Source organism: Scyliorhinus canicula, chromosome 14 (genome assembly GCF_902713615.1).
Source record: "Scyliorhinus canicula chromosome 14, sScyCan1.1, whole genome shotgun sequence".
NCBI lineage: Eukaryota > Metazoa > Chordata > Chondrichthyes > Carcharhiniformes > Scyliorhinidae > Scyliorhinus > Scyliorhinus canicula.
The window spans coordinates 64,959,762-64,978,926 of record NC_052159.1 but is presented as its reverse complement, the minus strand read 5'-3'; the positions used below and the strand labels follow the sequence as shown (position 1 = coordinate 64,978,926).

General features: G+C 46.0%; 1 protein-coding gene across 2 annotated transcripts in view; it reads left to right on the top strand.

Moving 5' to 3' along the window:
• LOC119977114 (cytoplasmic dynein 2 heavy chain 1) overlaps positions 1-19,165 on the top strand; it is a 734,352-nt gene that overhangs the window by 264,172 nt on the left and 451,015 nt on the right. For both annotated transcript variants that reach the window (XM_038817726.1, XM_038817724.1), the window contains exons 50-51: positions 1,588-1,696; positions 8,941-9,054. In XM_038817726.1, the coding sequence (XP_038673654.1) occupies positions 1,588-1,696; positions 8,941-9,054 (223 nt within the window). The remainder of the gene's footprint in view (positions 1-1,587; positions 1,697-8,940; positions 9,055-19,165) is intronic.

Below are 19,165 nucleotides of genomic sequence, written 5' to 3'. Positions count from 1 at the left end.
GTAGTTATTGGATTTATCATGCATGTAAGTTTCACTTACACCTGTGTGCACCGGTGCAAACCTTTTCTGGTGTGGTTAGTGGGTAACTAGTAAGTGAGTACAGTAACTTCTTTCCAACTCTATCAGCAAGTACCAGTGCAGCAACGCACTTAATATCTTTTTATTAAGACAGTAAAAAATATGTACAAGGCCAAACGGTACAAACACTAATTTTGTGTTGGAGGGGGGGGTAGGATACTCTGATTATTAAAACAGTTCACAACACAGTTGTACAAAAGACAAACGGTACAAGCACTAAACTTCGTGCTGGAGAGACCAGATACCCTCGCCTCTGTACCAACAGAAGGGAAAGGAAGGGGGTGTGGTGGGGAGAGAGCGGAAAGGAGGGTGGTGGGGAGGGCCCAATAGGACACTACCTGAACTATCTATAGAGGCAGAAAAACAAAAGAACCTTCAATTATGATGTAGCAGAGTCTCCCAGAGGGGATGAGGGGTGAGGGGCGACACAGTGTCAGGCACGAGTAAACCCTGCACCCCACTGCAGAGAGCCTCATGTGCAGCCTCCGCTCCCGTCACTGGGCGGCTGACAGCCTTCGGACAGTTGCGCTCCCGGCCCGAATCCTCCACTGCACTGAGTGTGATGGGCGACATGGGCCCACCATCCGACCCAGGGCCTGCCTTGATCCCGCCACCGGGATCATTGACAGGTGGGATCTCCCAGGCTCCTCCGGTCCCGGGCCAGCAGGAGGCGGTGGTGCAGATCCCTGCTCCGCCCCCACTGTCTGGTCACTGGAAGGCCCCAAAAATAACTCCGGAAACAGGTCCGGGATGGTGGCAGAGGTGACAGGAGACAGCGAGTGGGACAGAGGGTCTTCCAAACTATAACCCGTTAAGGACCTAAGAAGCAAATTGAACAAGTCTGGGGTGCTAAATTGTACAGGGTGGAACTGGCTCTCTAGGGTCCCTTCCGACCAAAGCAGGGTAAATTGGACATACATTTCCTGATTTCCATGATTAACTGCATCTGTGGCATACTCCAGAAGTTCCCGATGGATTTACTACATAATTGCAATGAGTACTGCAAGTTAAAGACTTCTGAATCAATGACATTCTGAACTAGCTGTAATTTCTTAAAACAAATAGATTTTCAAGCTACTGATGATTTTATGATTATTATGCATCTTTTGACAAAGGCATGTTGCTTACCTATAGCTACCTGAAATGTAGTTAGTGCTTTCATGCCAGTCTATTTTGGTTAAAATAAATTATAAGGCACACCTCCAGCATTATGATTGCAAGAGGTTGAAATTTCTTCATGAATTAGGAACATTATGACTAATTGATTTTTGCATGGTTTTCATGAGTTGTAAGTAATTGTTAATTTTCTCTTCTGTAATTATTAACCATGCACTCTGAGCAATCCTCACTTGGAGTGTAGTCACTCCTTTTTGCTTTTGCAATTATGCAGTCATTATTCTCAGCAATGCATTCATGGTTTTCTTGAACTTGACCTATTGGAATTTGTTCTGTGCATTGCCATGGAAGAATTTTCTTGTTGCATTGTTCATTATTTAACTTTATTCCTAGGTGATGCAGCTTGCAGGTCTTGATGGACATCAGGTTGTGTTGCTTCTGGAGGACTACCAGTTTGTGCATCCTCAATTCCTTGAGATGGTGAACAGTGTCCTGTCATCAGGTCTGTATCCAAGTTGCAGTTATATGAAACAATAATTACCATGTAAACAACCTTTTGAGCTAATGTCTGCTGAAACACTGAAATGTAAATACTGTACATTGTACTGAATAAATTGTTTTCTCTTTCTTTGGAATGGTGTTATAGAGCATTGAATTCTTACAGTGCATAAGCAGGCCAATCGGCCCATCAGGTCTGCACCAACCCTCTGAAAGAGCACCCTGCCTGGGCCCACTCCCCCACTCTTTGCCTGTAACCCCACCTAACCTGCACATCTTTGGACACTAGGGCTATTTAGCATGCCCAATCCACCTAACCTGCACACCTTTTGAACTGTGGGAGGAAACCGGAGTGCCTGGAGGAAACGTATGCAGATACAGGGAGAAAATGGATACTCCGCAGTCACCCAATGTTGGAATTGAACCCTGCTCCTGGTGCTGTGCTAACCTTTGTATACTCCATTTTTTCTTTCGAAAATATGAACATAGGTTGCAATGCAGAAAATGTACAGTAAAACAAACAGGTCCTCTTTTTATGTTTATTTGGGACAGGAATTCAACAGCAGGTTTGTGGCCTCAGTTGTGCCTTGATGGAAAAGAAGCACAGTCAAGGCATTCCAGTGACAAAGCTGACAGTGACACCTTATAGTGCATGACTCCCTCTCGGTTGGATAGTTAGTTGAAGTTGCCATGAACATTACTTCCTTAGTAATGCTTCACCTGTTTTCCACCTCCTGACAATTATCCCAACTTTACCCCATGTTTTTTTTTATATATTTAGAGTATTCAATTCATTTTTTCCAATGAAGGGGCAATTTAGTGTGGCCAATCCATCTACCCTGCACATCTTTTGGGTTGTGGGGGCAAAACCCACACAAACACGGGGAGAATGTGCAACCTCCACACAGACAGTGACCCAGAGCCGGGATCGAACCTGGGACCTCAGCGCCGTGAGGCTGCAGGGCTAACCCACTGTGCCACCGTCCTGCCCTTACCCCATGTTAACCCCATGTTATGTGCTTGTGTGTATCTATTTTGTTGTTTCTGTAGCAGGTGCACAACAAATTTAGCCAGTCTTCAGCCTCCTCAGTTTTTAAAAATGTACTGAATGCATTCCCTGGTCTTTGGCAGCCTTCCATCTCTGAGATGATGGCATGTGACTTGGCGATTAAGTCTGTGCAAAACATGTCTCCCAAGTTGTATTAATGCTCTGCAGTAAACTTGAGTGTCGTCTCCAAGCCATAGGTCTGGGTAAACCTTATGGAGACCCTGGAATGCCCAAACATCACGTTCCCGCTCTTAATCTCTCTCATTGGATTCAGACTAATTAAACGCACTACGTTTCTCACTGGCTTAGTTGCCCGAGTTGCCGGAAATAGGATATATTTAGACATCAATGCACTTTTGGGTTCCACTCCAGGTTTTTGACACAGTTTACTTCCTTAGCCTTCAACTCTTCTGAGATACTAGCAAGGAAGAAAGGGAGGGAAGGAAGGGAGCAAACTTTTGCAACTAAGTATGCAACTGTTGGTCAACTTTGCTGACAACACACTTTGAGTAAACATGAAACACTTAATCATACAGTATATGTCACACATTTTCTTGATATCCAATACAGGTAATGGTCCCAGAAGATACAGAGAGCGAGGCTTTCAGTTTTTGTTTCTATCCTTTCAGCCCCCTGAAGAACTTTTGAAACAACAACACAACACAAGGAAAATCAAGAGATAGGAGTTGGAATAGACCATGGCCGGGATTCTTCGAGCCTCTGCGCCGCAATCACGCTCGGCGCGGGGGCGGAGAATGGGTGTCAGACCCGCCATCAGGTCCGACGCCGCTCCTGCGATTCTCCGTGGACCGTTGAAAGAGGCCCCCGCGGCGATTCTCCGCCGACAACTGGCTGAGTTCCTGCCGGCGTGTTTCACTCATCATTCCACCCGGTGGGAGCTCGGAGTGGCAGCTGCGGATACCGTCCAATGATTCACAACTCTTTGAGAAAGAAAGTTATCTTGATTTCAGTAAAGTGACAGATCCCTTATTCTGAGGCTGTCCCTCTGTGTTCTAGATTTCCCAGTAAGAAGTCTTACAACACCAGGTTAAAGTCCAACAGGTTTGTTTCAAACAGGTGTTCGAAACAAACCTGTTGGACTTTAACCTGGTGTTGTAAGACTTCTTACTGTGCTCACCCCAGTTCAACGCCGGCATCTCCACATCATAGATTTCCCAGCTATGGAATGCAACCTCTCAATACTTAACCTGCCAATCCTCTTCAGAAACCTGTGGGCTCGATTCTCCACAGCCCTGCGCCAAAATCGCGTTCGGCGCGGGGGCGGAGAATCCAATTTCACGCCGAAATCGGGCCCGGCGCCGGTCTGGCAATTCTCCGGGACCCAAGAATTGGGGTGATTGCGGAGTACGCCGCGTGGCTGGGGGTCCATTGACAGAGGCCAGCCTAGCGATCCTCCACTCCCGACTGTCCAACTTTCCGACTGCGTGGAACTAACCTGTTTTTGCTGGTTGGGATGCTGGCGTGGCAGCTGCGGACTCAGTCTGTGTCCGCCCTGGTGTGGGGCACGGGGATTGGACACCGGTGGGGGTGGGGAACCATATAGGCGGCCGAGGTTGAGATCTGTGCAGTCAGATCCTTGGGTGCGTGGACGATCGGGTGGGGGGGGGGGGGGGGGGGTGTCTAAGTTTTGTGTCTGCCTCCACAGTCCGAGTCTGCCTCGGCGCGGCCGCTGGAGGCCGATGCCGTGCGCATGCGCGGACTCAAAACCAGAGGTGTGGGGGCCAGGATCTGCAGCTAAAGCTGCGTGAATTACTCTGGGTCCCTGCTAGCCCCCTGCAGAGCATTCATTTAGCTGATCTTTTGTGCAGGAATCTCCAGAATAAAACTCCAGCGTTTATACACCGGCTTGGGGACGTAGTCCCATTTTGGGAGAATCCAGCCCCAGTACGTTTCAATAATACAAGCTTTCATCTTTCTAAACTTCAGGGAAGGCAGGCCCCAATTTATCCAGCCTCTCATCCTCTCCTTCCAGGGACCAATCTAATGAATCTTCCTTGAACTGTCTCAAATGCCAGCATATCCATCCTTAAATATGGAAAATCAAAACCATACACAGCTTTGGTGACAGCAGTGGAGAGCCTGGTGCATGACGTCGGCACCATTATCGAAGGCGTCCAAGGTGCCGTGCAGTAGGTGATGGCCATGGCTGAGGTCACGACAGAGTGCCTGACTCATTTGGGGATGACCCAATACCAGGCTTACCTTGATGAGGTTCTGTGGGACATCTCTCAGATGGGAATGGTCAAGGCACTGAGGAGCTTGTCCAGTCATAGGTGGGCATTGCCGAGGCGCTGCAGAGCATGGCGCAGTCACTGAGGAGCATTGCCGAGGGCGTTGACAAGATGGTGCAGACCATGGGGAGCCGCCAGGGCTGTCAGAGCCAGATGATGCAGAGGCAGCTGGGACTCAAACCAGCTGCCCCTCTGTCCTAATGTGAACGCCAGGGCCCTATGGGCACCAACTGGGAGGAGGGGGCGCTGAGTATCCACCAGCTTCCCTGAGTTCCACCCCTCTGATGAGGCTGTGTCTCGCAGCCAGCACCTGGAACAAGGTGGCATTGCTGTGCATATGCCGCCGACAAGTGAGTCGGGGCCCTCCGCCCAAGAGCCCCAGAAGACACCTGCCCGGGGTATCGAAGATCACGGGTTGTGGTAAGCAGTTGGCTGCCTCCACCTCTGATGTGCATCCGAGGGATACACCTAGACATAGCGGTTGGGCTTGGAAAGACAAGCACATCGAGAATCACTGAGGGGAGGGGGTGAGGAAGGGGTGGAGGGGTAGGGAGGGGGTGGCATCTTCGGGAGAGTGTGGAATTGTTAAATATTATAAACACCCTTGTGCACAACCAGTATGATGCCTCTGTGACTTTTATCCGCAATGCGGGCCGACCTCCGAACCCTTGGCCCATTTCTCCATGCATCTGCCCCCACCCTGTGGCACTCACCCACCCTATGTCCCCAGAGCTGTGTCCCATCCCCTGGCTGTTTGGATGTTGGCTACTGCATGTGTGGTATTCAGGCACGGTGTCCAGGCATTGATGTCTGATGAGGATGTTAGAAAACGACTCCCACGTACTACATGGTCCACCTACCCACGGGAATCCACTTTGTTTGTGTGAAATGCTCATTGAACCATGATTGCCAATTCCCTATTAGCAATAGCCTTCAGACGCACGGCCAGAGGCCTCGGCAATCTGTGGTTATGGGTGGGACAAACGGGCGGTTGCTCCCCGGTTGCCCTTCCAGCGCCTCCTACCCCCACCCTCCCATTGCGGCCCACCCCCAGCTGAGGGCCCCCCCACCCCCCGCAGAGCACTGGGCTCTTTGCCTGTGAGCAAAGATGGTTACTCACCTCCTTGGCTCCCCACAGAAGTCTTTCCGCCAGGTTCACGTTTTTAAAAAGGAGTACTAATCGGTGCCAGCGTGACCACTTGCTGGGAAGGCCGATGAAGGACAGGAGGCCGTTGGATAAGGGGTGTCTCCTGTTAATTGTACGGAAATAGGGCTTAAGTGGTGACAGTTGTTTTCTTGCAGTCGCTGACATCCCCCTCTGAATATCACGGCCGCACCCTAAAGTCTATATCAGCTCTGGGTAAACCTGTTCCAGAGGCTCAGCATCTGACTGGGACCCAGCTGGGTCCTGGGATCTAGCAGAACTCCAACTGCTGTCTCACCTGGGCGTTCCTGCCTCCGCCTGATGTGCATCTGCAACTGTGAGGCGCTCACCAGAATATGCCCCAGAAGCCTGACCCCAACCGTTGCGCACCAACATGCATGTCACTGTGCTGGAGGGTGGGGATGTAAGCTATGACGCATCTGTGGTGGCAGCCTCAGAGCTCTCCTCCGAGGTGTTCTCATGGGAGGCAGCGGGCTGACCACTCCAGATGGGCCGGCACCTTCGGCTGGAGGTCCTACGGGAGAATGGACATGTGGTCAGTGGGAGGGATGGTCAGCCGAATGTCATTACCAACTCGTGTTTGACAGTCCCTCTGGGTAGGGCCCAGTGGACCCTCACCTCTGTGGCGTGCACCAACCTTCACGTTGGTGACCACTTTGTCCTTGGCCACCCCCGTCACCTCGAGGGCTCGTTCCTTGAAGGTGTTGTTAGTTCTGATGCCTGGCACCTTGCTGCCTGTCTGGGCTCTCTCCCGACAGTTGTGGGACAACTTCTGCAGAGACACAGAAGGCATCGTTAGCACACCCGTGATTCACCGCGTGGGGGGGTAGGTTTGGTGCGGCGTGGTGTGGGGTTCGGAGGGGTCATTTGCATGGGGGGGAGAGAGAAGGTTTCTGGGAGGGGGTGGTGAGAGCAGCATGGGTGGCCCAGGGCATGGCACTGTGCTGGGCGGGAGTGGTGCCAGTCACATGGAGGGGGCGGTGCCAACTCACCAGTATAGGTCGTTATCCTCCGTGCGACATTGTGTGTCCTAGTGATGCTATCCGAGCTGACGGCCCCTGCCACTTCCTCTGTGGTGGCATTGGCTGCCCTGTGGCTCACCCTCTGTGACCCTCGGGGGAACAGGACATCCCTCCTCGCCTCTACTGCCTCTGGGAGCCTCACGTTGTCTGCATCCCCGAATTGTGGGGCCAGTTATCTCGGTGCCATGACTGCAATCTGAGTGGGGTTGGCTGTGCAAGAGCAGTTAATGTGCTGCTCTACCTTGTTATTGGTGGGCCTCCTATAGTGGACCAATTAACATTGGATTGCGGTGACGGTCTCGCTGGGTCGAGCGCCAAGAAGCTCGCAGCAGGTTTCGCTCATTAACACACTTGGAAACTTTTTCATTGTATTATGCCCTCCGTCAACTGGATCCCCATTATCAACTCTATCAGTTACCATAAGATATAGGAGCAGAATTAGGCCACTTGGCCCATCGAGTCTGCTCTGCCATTCGACCGTGACTGATATGTTTCTCATCCCCATAAGCCTGTCCACCGTTTGCAAGGAACAAGTCAGGAATGTGATGGAATTCTCTCCACTTGCCTGGTGAGTGCAGCTCCAGCAACACTCAAGAAACTCAATACCATTCAGGACAAAGCAGCTTATTTGATTGGCGCACCAACTTCCGGCATCTTAAAGATTCACTCCCACCATTGGTGCATGGTAGCGGTAGTTACCAAATGCACAGCAGCAACTCGCCAAGATTCCTTCAACAGCACTTTATAAGCCTGTGACATCTGGCATCCATAAAGTCAAGGATGGTAGATGCATGGGAATACCACCAGATATAAGCTCGCCAGGTCACACATTATCCTGACTGTCACTGGTTCAAAATCCTGGAACTTCCTCCCTGACAGCACTATTGGTATACCTACACAACAAGAATTGTAGCGGTTCATGAAGAAGGCTAACCATTAATTTCTAAAGGCAATTTGAGTTGCCTTGCAACTCTCAATGCATAAACAATAAAAAAAAACTCATGGCTGAAGTTATTGTCCTTCCTATTCACTTGAACAACATTCCTCATATTTAACAATGAGACAGTAAAAGCAAAATATAAGCCATGCTTTGTTCTAATGGTGCTTCAAAGCCACCTTGTTCAACTTGAAAAGCAGGAGTAGACCATTTGGCCCGTCAATCCCGCTCCACCATTCAAACAGATCATGGATGAGCATTTACCTCTACATTTACTTCACTTTCCCCATATCCTCTGCGGTAGAGAATTCCAAAGATTCACCACCCACGGAGTGAAGAAATTTTTACCTCATCTCAGTCTTAAATGGCTTGCCTGTTAAGCTGAGAAAGAATAAAATGAATTGCTGTTAGATTATAGAGATGCAGCTTGTCTTGATCTTGTATCACCATCTTTAGCTGCCCAGAAAGTTTTCTTTCATCTTTAAAACATGCTATGAATCAAGTTCTTAAACAGATTCAACATCCAGGTACTCTTCTAATGCTTGACATTCTGGCACTTTTTCCTCTCACCTTGTTTGTTTTAAACAGAAGTCATTTTAAGACATTTAATTTGGGACAACATGAGGAATACATGAACATAATTTTCAGTTTGTAAGATTATTGAGTACTGTAACTTACATTATCCAAGGAAGGATGCATGGATTCTCTAAATTGTTATTTAGTACATGTTGCATGCCTTCTGTTTATTTTTTGTATATCAGTTTTAACAATCCACAATGACCAGTTGCTTAAATAACTATTAAAAATAATTTTTTACATGTTAGGTGAAGTGCCTGGGTTGTATACACCAGAAGAACTGGAACCAATCCTATCACCTTTAAAAGATCAGGCCTCCCAAGATGGATTCACCGGACCTGTCTTTAATTATTTCTCATATCGTGAGTAACATTTAGGTCTATACTTTTGTTTTCTATGATGCAACAGGGCACAATTGTGCATTTATTATGGTACTGGGCAAGCAACCATTGTTTTCAAATTCCACCACGGAAAGGTATGAAATTGAATTTGATAAATGTAGTAATTTATGGGCATACACCCACAAACTTTAACCATAAAAACTCAACAAAAGCCAATGTCCTACAGGGAAAAGGATTCTGATACCTGTTCCTGGTCTAATCAATATGTGAACACTAATCCAACATGCTGGATGTAAATTTGAGACCCTTGAATGTTGGGCTACTGGCAGGACTGGGAGGGAAATCCGGGATGAGGCTGTTGGGTTGGCAGACTGGTTTGTTCCCATCTTGAGGCAATCTTGCAGGAAGTGAGTGAGTAATGCAAGTATTTTACTTCTGGGAAAGGGTAGTAAGCAATTAATGGTACTTAATGGGACCAGATTGAGGGCACTGCTAGCCTCTGGCTGGTGGTGGATTTGTCCCCACATTGCAGGAAAGGTCTGGCAGGTCCCTGGTGACCTGGTGTCAAACTAGGGAACAGTGAGCCCTCCTTCATTTATTCCGAACTTCACTATCTCCCCACCTCACCAACTCAGAGCCCATCTGAAGACGTTCTCATGTTCTTCTGCGTGCACTCACTTCCCTTGGTGGAGCTGTCAGCAGGACATCGCTGCAGGTCTTCCTAACATGCCTGCCAGGTGCCAGTTCAGCCTGGTTTCCATAATTGGATGGCACTCCTGGAGGCGGCTTCTTAATTGGCTGCCTCTGCTAATATTGCACAGGCATGTGTCCAGGCACCATCAGCAAGGTTGGGACCCGCACTAGGTCCCTAACCTCAGAAAATCTTCATCGGCGGTAAGGTACCACTCTTCATGTCATGAGGGAAAACTAGGAATGGGCAGTAAATGATTCCTTGCCAAATAAAAAAAATAGGTGACTGTGCGTGCATGCACATTTAAAAACACACCAGCAATAGAATTGTAGATCCATGGTCAGGATTTTGGATTAAACATGGAGGCGGAGATGGAATGGAAGTTCAAAACCCCACCCAAGGTGGAATCTTGTTGAAGCGTCGGAGTCTCGTTTGCCGCTTGGAGAACCGATGAGCGACTCACAATTAATCTTTTCGGGAAGGTCTGCTGAACCACAAGGCAGTATGGAAATGATGAGGCCAGTGGCGGGCCGTTCCCTGAATTCAAGACCCTGAAGGCCAATGTCTAGATAATTGAGAATTTGAAAGTTACTTGAGAGAGAGTAATTTCCAGCAATGGGCACAAAGTAATGAACGTTGGAGGCTCAAGGGGAGATAGGTAGAGAGCAATACAAGGAAATCATCAGAGATTGCTTCATCAGTGACAGCAACAATAGGAGTAGGGTTACCACATAAGATCATGAGGGTTTAATTTTCATTTAATGGAATGTGGGTGTTACTGGCCAGGCTGGCATTTGTTGCCCATCCCTAAACTGTGTGGCTTGCTCGGTGATTTCAGTGGGCAGTTAAGAGACAACCACATTGACCTGGTTCTGGAGTCACATGTAGGCCAGATCAGGTAAGGATAGCAGATTTCCTTCCATAAAGGACATTAGTGAGCCAGTGGGTTTTTACAATAATGAATGATAGTTTCATGGTCATAATTACTGATCCTAACTTTATATTCCAGATTTGTTGTTAATTGAATTTAAATTCCACCAGCTGCTCTGGTGGATTTGAATCCAAGTCCCCAGAACATTAGCCTGTGCCCTCTAGATTACTAGTCCAGTGACTTCACCACCACCACCACTGTTTTAATAATTGGTCATTAATATGGTCGGAGAGTTTATTTGGAGGGAGAGATTTCAGAAAGACATAGGACAGAAATCTCAGGAAAGGGAACAAAAAGAGTTGATATCGGGGTTGAAATTCCTGAGGTTAAGAAGTTGTTTAGTGTAGTGACTGAAGAAATAAAGCAGGAAAGATGGATGGAATCTTGTTGCAGCAGTGAGTGTCTTGGTGGATTAGAAGGGATGAGAGTTCTGCTTGATGGTGGGCCAACTGGTCATATTGTTATGGGCCAGTGTTTAGAGAAGCCCAAAGTGTATCATGGAGTTCACCTGACCCACAACGTTTACTAGTTTGTGGTATGGGGAGCACACAGCCCACTCTGCAGGTGTGGTGCAGCAGAGATCAAAAAGTATTTTTTTAAAGCAAAACAATGTTTATTCTATGAACTCAAGTTAACCCTTTTAAAACATACAGTGAACATCATAGCAACCATCAATTCAAATACAACCCCCAAAGAATACAACACTAAGTAATCCTTACTTTCCTTTTAACATCCATAAGACATAAAAAAACCTTTTAACGGAAGCACATCAGGTTTAAATTCACTACTGAGAACAGTTATCACTCTGAATTCACCAAATGATCAAGAGGTAGTCTTTACATGGCAGAGGGAACAATATTACACATTCTGTGGCTGACTGCAGTTCCAACACTGAAACAAAACCAAAAAAACACAGACACACCCAAGCTTTTCTCAAAGTGAAACTAAAAATCAGAGCCAGAACTCAGCTCCACCCACACTCTGATATCACTGCAGTAACTTTAACACACTACCATTTCTTAAAGTGACATTCTCATGACAATATGCAATCATGCCCGCATCCTTTTCCTTGCCCAAGGGCTTCACTAGTTTCTGGTCAATGATTCAGAAATTTACTGATATTTGGATGGGTGGTATGGAACAAGGATATTAGATGAGGGTGGACATGTTTTGAAGGTAAGAAAGAGGGAGCAAGACAAGATGCGCAAAGCAGGAGATGTTGCTAGAAGAGTAGGGAGACAGATTGATATGTAGGGCTACAATACGACTGTAATGATTCGAGCAGGACAAGTAATGGAAGGTAAAACAGGAAGAGCAGCTTCATTAATGGGAAAGGTGTTGTCACCCCTCAGCCACATCTGTGACAATGCCATAATATCAGTACAATTGCCCACAATAAGCTTGTGGATGACCAAGGTTTTATTTGCAAATGAATGTGCCTTTTTGGAGGGAGATGCTGCAAAGATGGAGAGCCGTGATGGCTGTGCTACTGGTCGAGTCAGCAGGGAGAAAGTTGTGAACGATGAGAGGGATATGAATGAGGTTGGCACAATTAATCCCCAGCACACGGAAAGGGTAGGGGGAAGAATAGAACGTGGCAGTTGGGGGATGCTGCTTATTTGGAGATGCATATAGTTTAGATATGCATCTCAAAATAGCAAGACTATTCTCAGAAACCTATTGTATATTCCGAGTGCTATTTGCCTTTGTGGTAGTATTCACACACACATCATTGGGGCAGCACGGTAGCATTGTGGATAGCACAATCGCTTCACAGCACCAGGGTCCCAGGTTCGATTCCGGCTTGGGTCACTGTCTGTGCGGAGTCTGCACATCCTCCCCGTGTGTGCATGGGTTTCCTCCGGGTGCTTCGGTTTCCTCCCACTGTCCAAAGATGTGCAGGTTAGGTGGATTGGCCATGAGAAATTGCCCTTAGTGTCCAAAATTGCCCTTAGTGTTGGGTGGGGTTACTGGGTTATGGGGATAGGGTGGAGTTGTTGACTTTGGGTAGGGTGCTCTTTCCAAGAGCCGGTGCAGACTTGATGGGCTGAATGGCCTCCTTCTGCACTGTAAATTCTATGATTCTATGATCTGAGTTAGAAGATGCATTTTCAAAATCCACTCCAGGCACTCCCTGACATCAGTCGTAATGAAGTGCTTCGAGAGGTTGGTCATGAAGCACATCAACTTCATACTCCCATTATGCCTCGATCCACTGCAATTAGCATACCGCCGCAACCGGTCCTCAGCAGATGCCATCTCCCTGGCTCTACACTCATTTCTGGAGCATCTTGACAACAAGGGTTCCTGCATCAGACTTCTATTTATTGACTGCAGTTCCGCCTTTAACACCATAATCCCAGCCAAGCTCATATCTAGGACTTGGCTCCTCCCTCTGCAACTGGATCCTCAACTTTCTGACCCATAGACCACAATCAGTAAGAATAAACAACAACACCTTCTCCACAATAGTCCTCAATACAGGGGTCCCGCAAGGCTGCATACTTAGTCCCCTACTATACTCCCTATATACACGCAACTGCGTGGCAAAATTTGGTTCCAACTCCATCCACATGTTTGCTGACGACATGACCATAGTGGGTCGGATCTCGAAAAATGACGAGTCAGAATACAGCAGGGAGATAAAGAACCCAGTGGAGTCCTGCAACGACAACAATCTCTCCCTCAATGCCAGCAAAACTAAAGAGCTGGTCATTGACTTCAGAAAGCAAAGTACTGTACACACCCCTGTCTGCATCGACGGCACCACGGTGGAGATGGTTGACAGATTCAAATTCCTAGGTGTGCACATCACCAAAAATCTGATCTGGTCCACCCACGTTGTGCTACCACCAAGAAAGCAGTACAGCACCTAAAATTCCTCAGGAAACTAAGGAAATTCGGCATGTCCACACTGACTCTTGCCAACTTTTACAAGTGCACCATAGAAAGCAATCTATCTGCCTGCATCACAGCCTGGTATAGCAAATGCTCGGCCCAAGACCGCAAGAAGCTTCAGAGAGTCGTGAACACCATCCAGTCCATCACGCAAACCCGTCTCCCACCGATTGACTCTATTTACATCTCTCGGTGCCTTTGGAAAACGGGCAGCAAAACAAAGACCTCTCCCACCCGGCTTACTCACTCTTCCAACTTCTTTCATCAGGCAGGAGATGCAAAAGTCTGAGAACACGCACAAACAGATTCAAAAACAGCTTCTTCCCCGCTAATACCAGACTCCTAAACAACCCTCTTATGGGCTAAGTTGATTAATATTACACTCCTGTATGTTCCATGTGATGTTGGTGTCTAGGTATTTACATTGTGTACCTTGTGTTGCCCTGCTATAGAACATAGAACATAACAGCGCAGTATAGGCCCTTCGGCCCACGATGTTGCGCCGTCCTGTGAAACCCCTCTAAAGTCCCTCTACACTATTCCCTTATCGTCCATAATAGTTTCTTTTCTTTTTTCTTTTCATGTACTAAATGATCTGTTTGAACTGCACGCAGAAAAATACTTTTCACTGTCACGGTACACGTGACAATAAACAAATCCAATACAACCTGCACGCAGAGGTCATATTTGTAATGCCAAAATATTAATACTTGTTTAAGATTAAGTTTCATGCAAAATTAATATTGATATGAAATGCAATCTTTTACAAGGAAAGGATTCTGTGCTTATTTGCATTGAACATCTATATCAGAAATGAAGCATTACCACTGGTGGAAAGGTATAATTGCAACATGATATGCTTACATTAGCAATTTCCATTAAAAATGTAGACATAGGAATTTAGAATAAAAATGTAAAAAGAGGGCCTAATGTATTATTTTTGGGACTGACTTACAATCATGATACAATTACTCCTTTCCTTTAAACCTCACTTTACCTGAAGACTGTACATTGTCTTGACCCCCTATTGGAACACCATTTGTAATCAACTAGTCAAAGTATAAAACATTATATAGGGGTAGAAATTTGTCATAAGAGGTGGTGCAAAGTGGATAGTATCAGATTGTCCACTCCTCAAACAGTTTGATATTCAGCTCATTGTAGCCAAAGTGTTGGTATTATACTCACAGGATAAAAGAATGGAATTGCTGAAGCATGTGAGTTTATTAAATGGTAGTTAACTGTACCAAGACATGGTCTAGACTGACTATAAGCTGTCATGGACTAACACGCATCCATTATTACACAGTCAATAAGTCATGCAATCAATAGGAGGGATGCTCTGTCGGGTCTCTATTCCGCACTGGTTGCCTGTGTACTTCAGGGATTTGATTCCTCTTGACCTTAAATGGTCTTTAGGTTTGTTTGTGGAAAACTCTACCCTGGAAGGCATACCTGGCACTGACACATTGGTGCGTGTAGGTAGCAGCTGATCTGTATGCCGTCTCCACACTAACTCCTCTCCCGTTCGGTGTGTGAGATAGTGACTAGTTTGAGTACAGTTGTAGGAACCCCCTTCTCACTAGTGGCATTGCTGCGCACCAACACTTGCTCTCCTTGTTTAAACAATCGTCTTCTCGAAGAATCGTCGCCAAGAAACTGGTTAAGTGGCGATGTATTAAACCTTAGTCCTTAGAAGCTTTAAGCGCATGTTTCAAAGACTGAACAAACCTTTTAGCTTCATGGATGGCTGATAAGGTACTGATTTTATATGGTGAATACCACTCACCTTTAAGCAATCCTCGAACTCCTGAGCCGTAAACTGTGTACTGTTGTTGCTCACGATTTGTTCTGGTTTGCCAAACCTGTCGAAAATCTCATCAAGATTTTTAATAGTTTGTTCTTTGATTGTTGATTTGATCAGGACCACCTCAGGCCACTTGGAATGTGTGTCTACTACGACCATGAATAAGTGCCCTCGTAGAGACCAGCAAAATCAATGTATAGACGTTGCCAAAGCATTTTAGGCACTCCCGTGGATGCAGTGGGGAAAATGGTGGTGTGTTGTCTACAAGGTAGACATAGAGAAAATGTTCCCTCTCGTGCAGCAATCTAGAATGAGAGGTCACCATTTTAGGATAAGGGGTAACAGATTTAAAACAGAGATGAGGAGAAAATACTTCTCTCCAATGGTCGTGAATCTGTGGAAATAACTATACCAGAGTGAGGTGGATGCTGGGACATGGAGTACATTTAAGGAGGACAAGACAGATTTTTAAATTAGTAATGGGTTACATAAGAACATAAGAACATAAGAACTAGGAGCAGGAGTAGGCCATCTGGCCCCTCGAGCCTGCTCCGCCATTCAATTAGATCATGGCTGATCTTTTGTGGACTCAGCTCCACTTTCCGGCCCGAACACCATAACCCTTAATCCCTTTATTCTTCAAAAAACTATCTATCTTAACCTTAAAAACATGTAATGAAGGAGCCTCAACTGCTTCACTGGGCAAGGAATTCCATAGATTCACAACCCTTTGGGTGAAGAAGTTCCTCCTAAACTCAGTCCTAAATCTACTTCCCCTTATTTTGAGGCTATGCCCCCTAGTTCTGCTGTCACCCGCCAGTGGAAACAACCTGCCCGCATCTATCCTATCTATTCCCTTCATAATTTTAAATGTTTCTATAAGATCCCCCCTCATCCTTCTAAATTCCAACGAGTACAGTCCCAGTCTACTCAACCTCTCCTCATAATCCAACCCCTTCAGCTCTGGGATTAACCTAGTGAATCTCCTCTGCACACCCTCCAGTGCCAGTACGTCCTTTCTCAAGTAAGGAGACCAAAACTGAACACAATACTCCAGGTGTGGCCGCACTAACACCTTATACAATTGCAACATAACCTCCCTAGTCTTAAACTCCATCCCTCTAGCAATGAAGGACAAAATTCCATTTGCCTTCTTAATCACCTGTTGCACTTGTAAACCAACCTTCTGTGACTCATGCACTAGCACACCCAAGTCTCTCTGAACAGCGGCATGCTTTAATATTTTATCGTTTAAATAATAATCCCGTTTGCTGTTATTCCTACCAAAATGGATAACCTCACATTTGTCAACATTGTATTCCATCTGCCAGACCCGAGCCCATTCACTTAACCTATCCAAATCCCTCTGCAGACTTCCAGTATCCTCTGCACTTTTCGCTTTACCACTCATCTTAGTGTCATCTGCAAACTTGGACACATTGCCCTTGGTCCCCAACTCCAAATCATCAATGTAAATTGTGAACAATTGTGGGCCCAACACGGATCCCTGAGGGACACCACTAGCTACTGATTGCCAACCAGAGAAACACCCATTTATCCCAACTCTTTGCTTTCTATTAATTAACCAATCCTCTATCCATGCTACTACTTTACCCTTAATGCCATGCATCTTTATCTTATGCAGCAACCTTTTGTGTGGCACCTTGTCAAAGGCTTTCTGGAAATCCAGATATACCACATCCATCGGCTCCCCGTTATCTACTGCACTGGTAATGTCCTCAAAAAATTCCACTAAATTAGTTAGGCATGACCTGCCTTTAACGAACCCATGCTGCGTCTGGGTTGAAAGGTTATGACGAATGGGCAGAAAAGTGGAGTTGTGCCTGAGATGAGATCTGACATGAATGGAGCTCGAGGGACTGATTGCCTACTCCTACTCCGAGTTCTTATGTTCCTATGTTCCTTACCCATGCACATGACTGGCACAGTCCTGCCTTTTCCTCTATCTGGGCATCGATTCCTGTTCACCAAAAGTAGCTCTGTGCAAGCTCCTTCATTTGAACTATACCTGGGTGTACCTCATGTTGATCCAATGCTCTTTATCGCACATTTGGAGGAATTATTACTCTCATCCCCCACAACAGGCAGCTGCCTTGTACTGTCAACTTGTTTTTCCTGGAAATATGTGGCTTTAATTCAGTTTACATTCCCACTATCCTCTACATTTACACTATTTCCAGTACCTTCTCCGTCATTTCAGGTATGTCGTTGGACTTGAAATTTTATTCGCCAGGATATAATACGATTTCGAGTTTTCTGGGCCTTCCTCAAATGGACCCATGGCGTCAAAGTTTGCCGCCATTTTTCAGCGATATCAGAATGCTCTCGCAACGTCCCTTATATCAATGATCTATCAGTGATGAATAAACCAATTGTATCAACTAGCAATGCCCAAATTTCTGTCCTTGTCCACTCTCCCTCTGTGTCTTACTCTACTGCACATGGCGAGCTCGAGCTCTGCAACCTGAACTCCTTGGTTGTAGGTTTAAATTCGGAATGGACCTTTCCTTTGAATTTACAGACAAAATCCTACCGGTTCCTATGCCAGCTGTGGGGTGCTATATATGAGGTGCACTCACTGACCCACTGTTGATATGTCTCAATTTCAACTTTGTTTTCACTTTGAAAAAAAAATAATTTCTGATCAGTTCCTTGTCACCAATTTAATTCATTCTGTTGTATATTGTACTCGCAGCGTAAAAGAATATAACTGCTGAAGCATGAGGGTTGAATGTAATAATCATCGGAGGTTTATTAGATGATTGTTAACTGTACAAAGACTTGGTCGAGACTGACTCTAAGCCTACAAAGCAGCTGATGATGTCACGGATCAGCATGTGACACAACTCATATGCAACAGCAAAACAATATCATCCCACATATACAGCACAGAGGAATTAAATATCAGGCTCAATGTATGACAGGGAGCTTGTCCGAAACCACCCATTTAGCATCATCGGGGAGACAAATTTCTACCCCATGACTGTAAAATGGGGACTGAATTACATCTGCATAGCCCACCATCTAATCTATGTTGCCTAAAAACTACAATAAGCCTACATTTATGCAATGATGCAGAGTCTCTGTCATGGCAAAAATAGTGGAAATGTTCAAAATTCAGAAGTCCCGCCCACAAACACAGCACTTCCTAATTTGCAGGGTTGGAAATGGGGCCGGGCATGTTTTGCACATGCATGTTTTATCGAGGCAGCTGGCAATTAAAATCATCAGCTGCTTCCATTGAAGTAGTGTTCTGGTAGGCCAGGAGTGTAAACCCGTGTGTGCAGATTAGATCAGGTAGGAAAAAGTCTAGACTTGATGGAATCATTTGAATAGCCAGGATACTTCTTTAGAGAGGTAAGGTACCCTTTTGAATCTGGTCCTGGGACAACTTTGGGGAATGTAACCTGCCCTCTGGTGGAGGTCAGGTATCCTTTGGAACTGTTCAAAGTAGGCATACGGCTTGTCAACAGGCTTGTCAGAATCAATTGTCAAAACTACCAGAAGCACCTGTTAAAGAGACCAATCAAAGGGAACTGTCAAGCTGTCAAAGCATTTAAAGGTTCAGCCCTTTACACCTCTGAAAAAATTGTCTGGAGTGATAAAATAATTGATTGCTTGCTATTTAGGGTGTCCTTCCATTTCACAAATTTATCGACAGCTACAAGTGGTTATGGATTCTTTGATGTGGAATTCTGAATTCCAATGCTTGTTGTTACAAGGGACTGTGCACTTGAATGAAGTGTTTGATGTTAAAATACTTTATTTAGTTGAAGCAATGCAA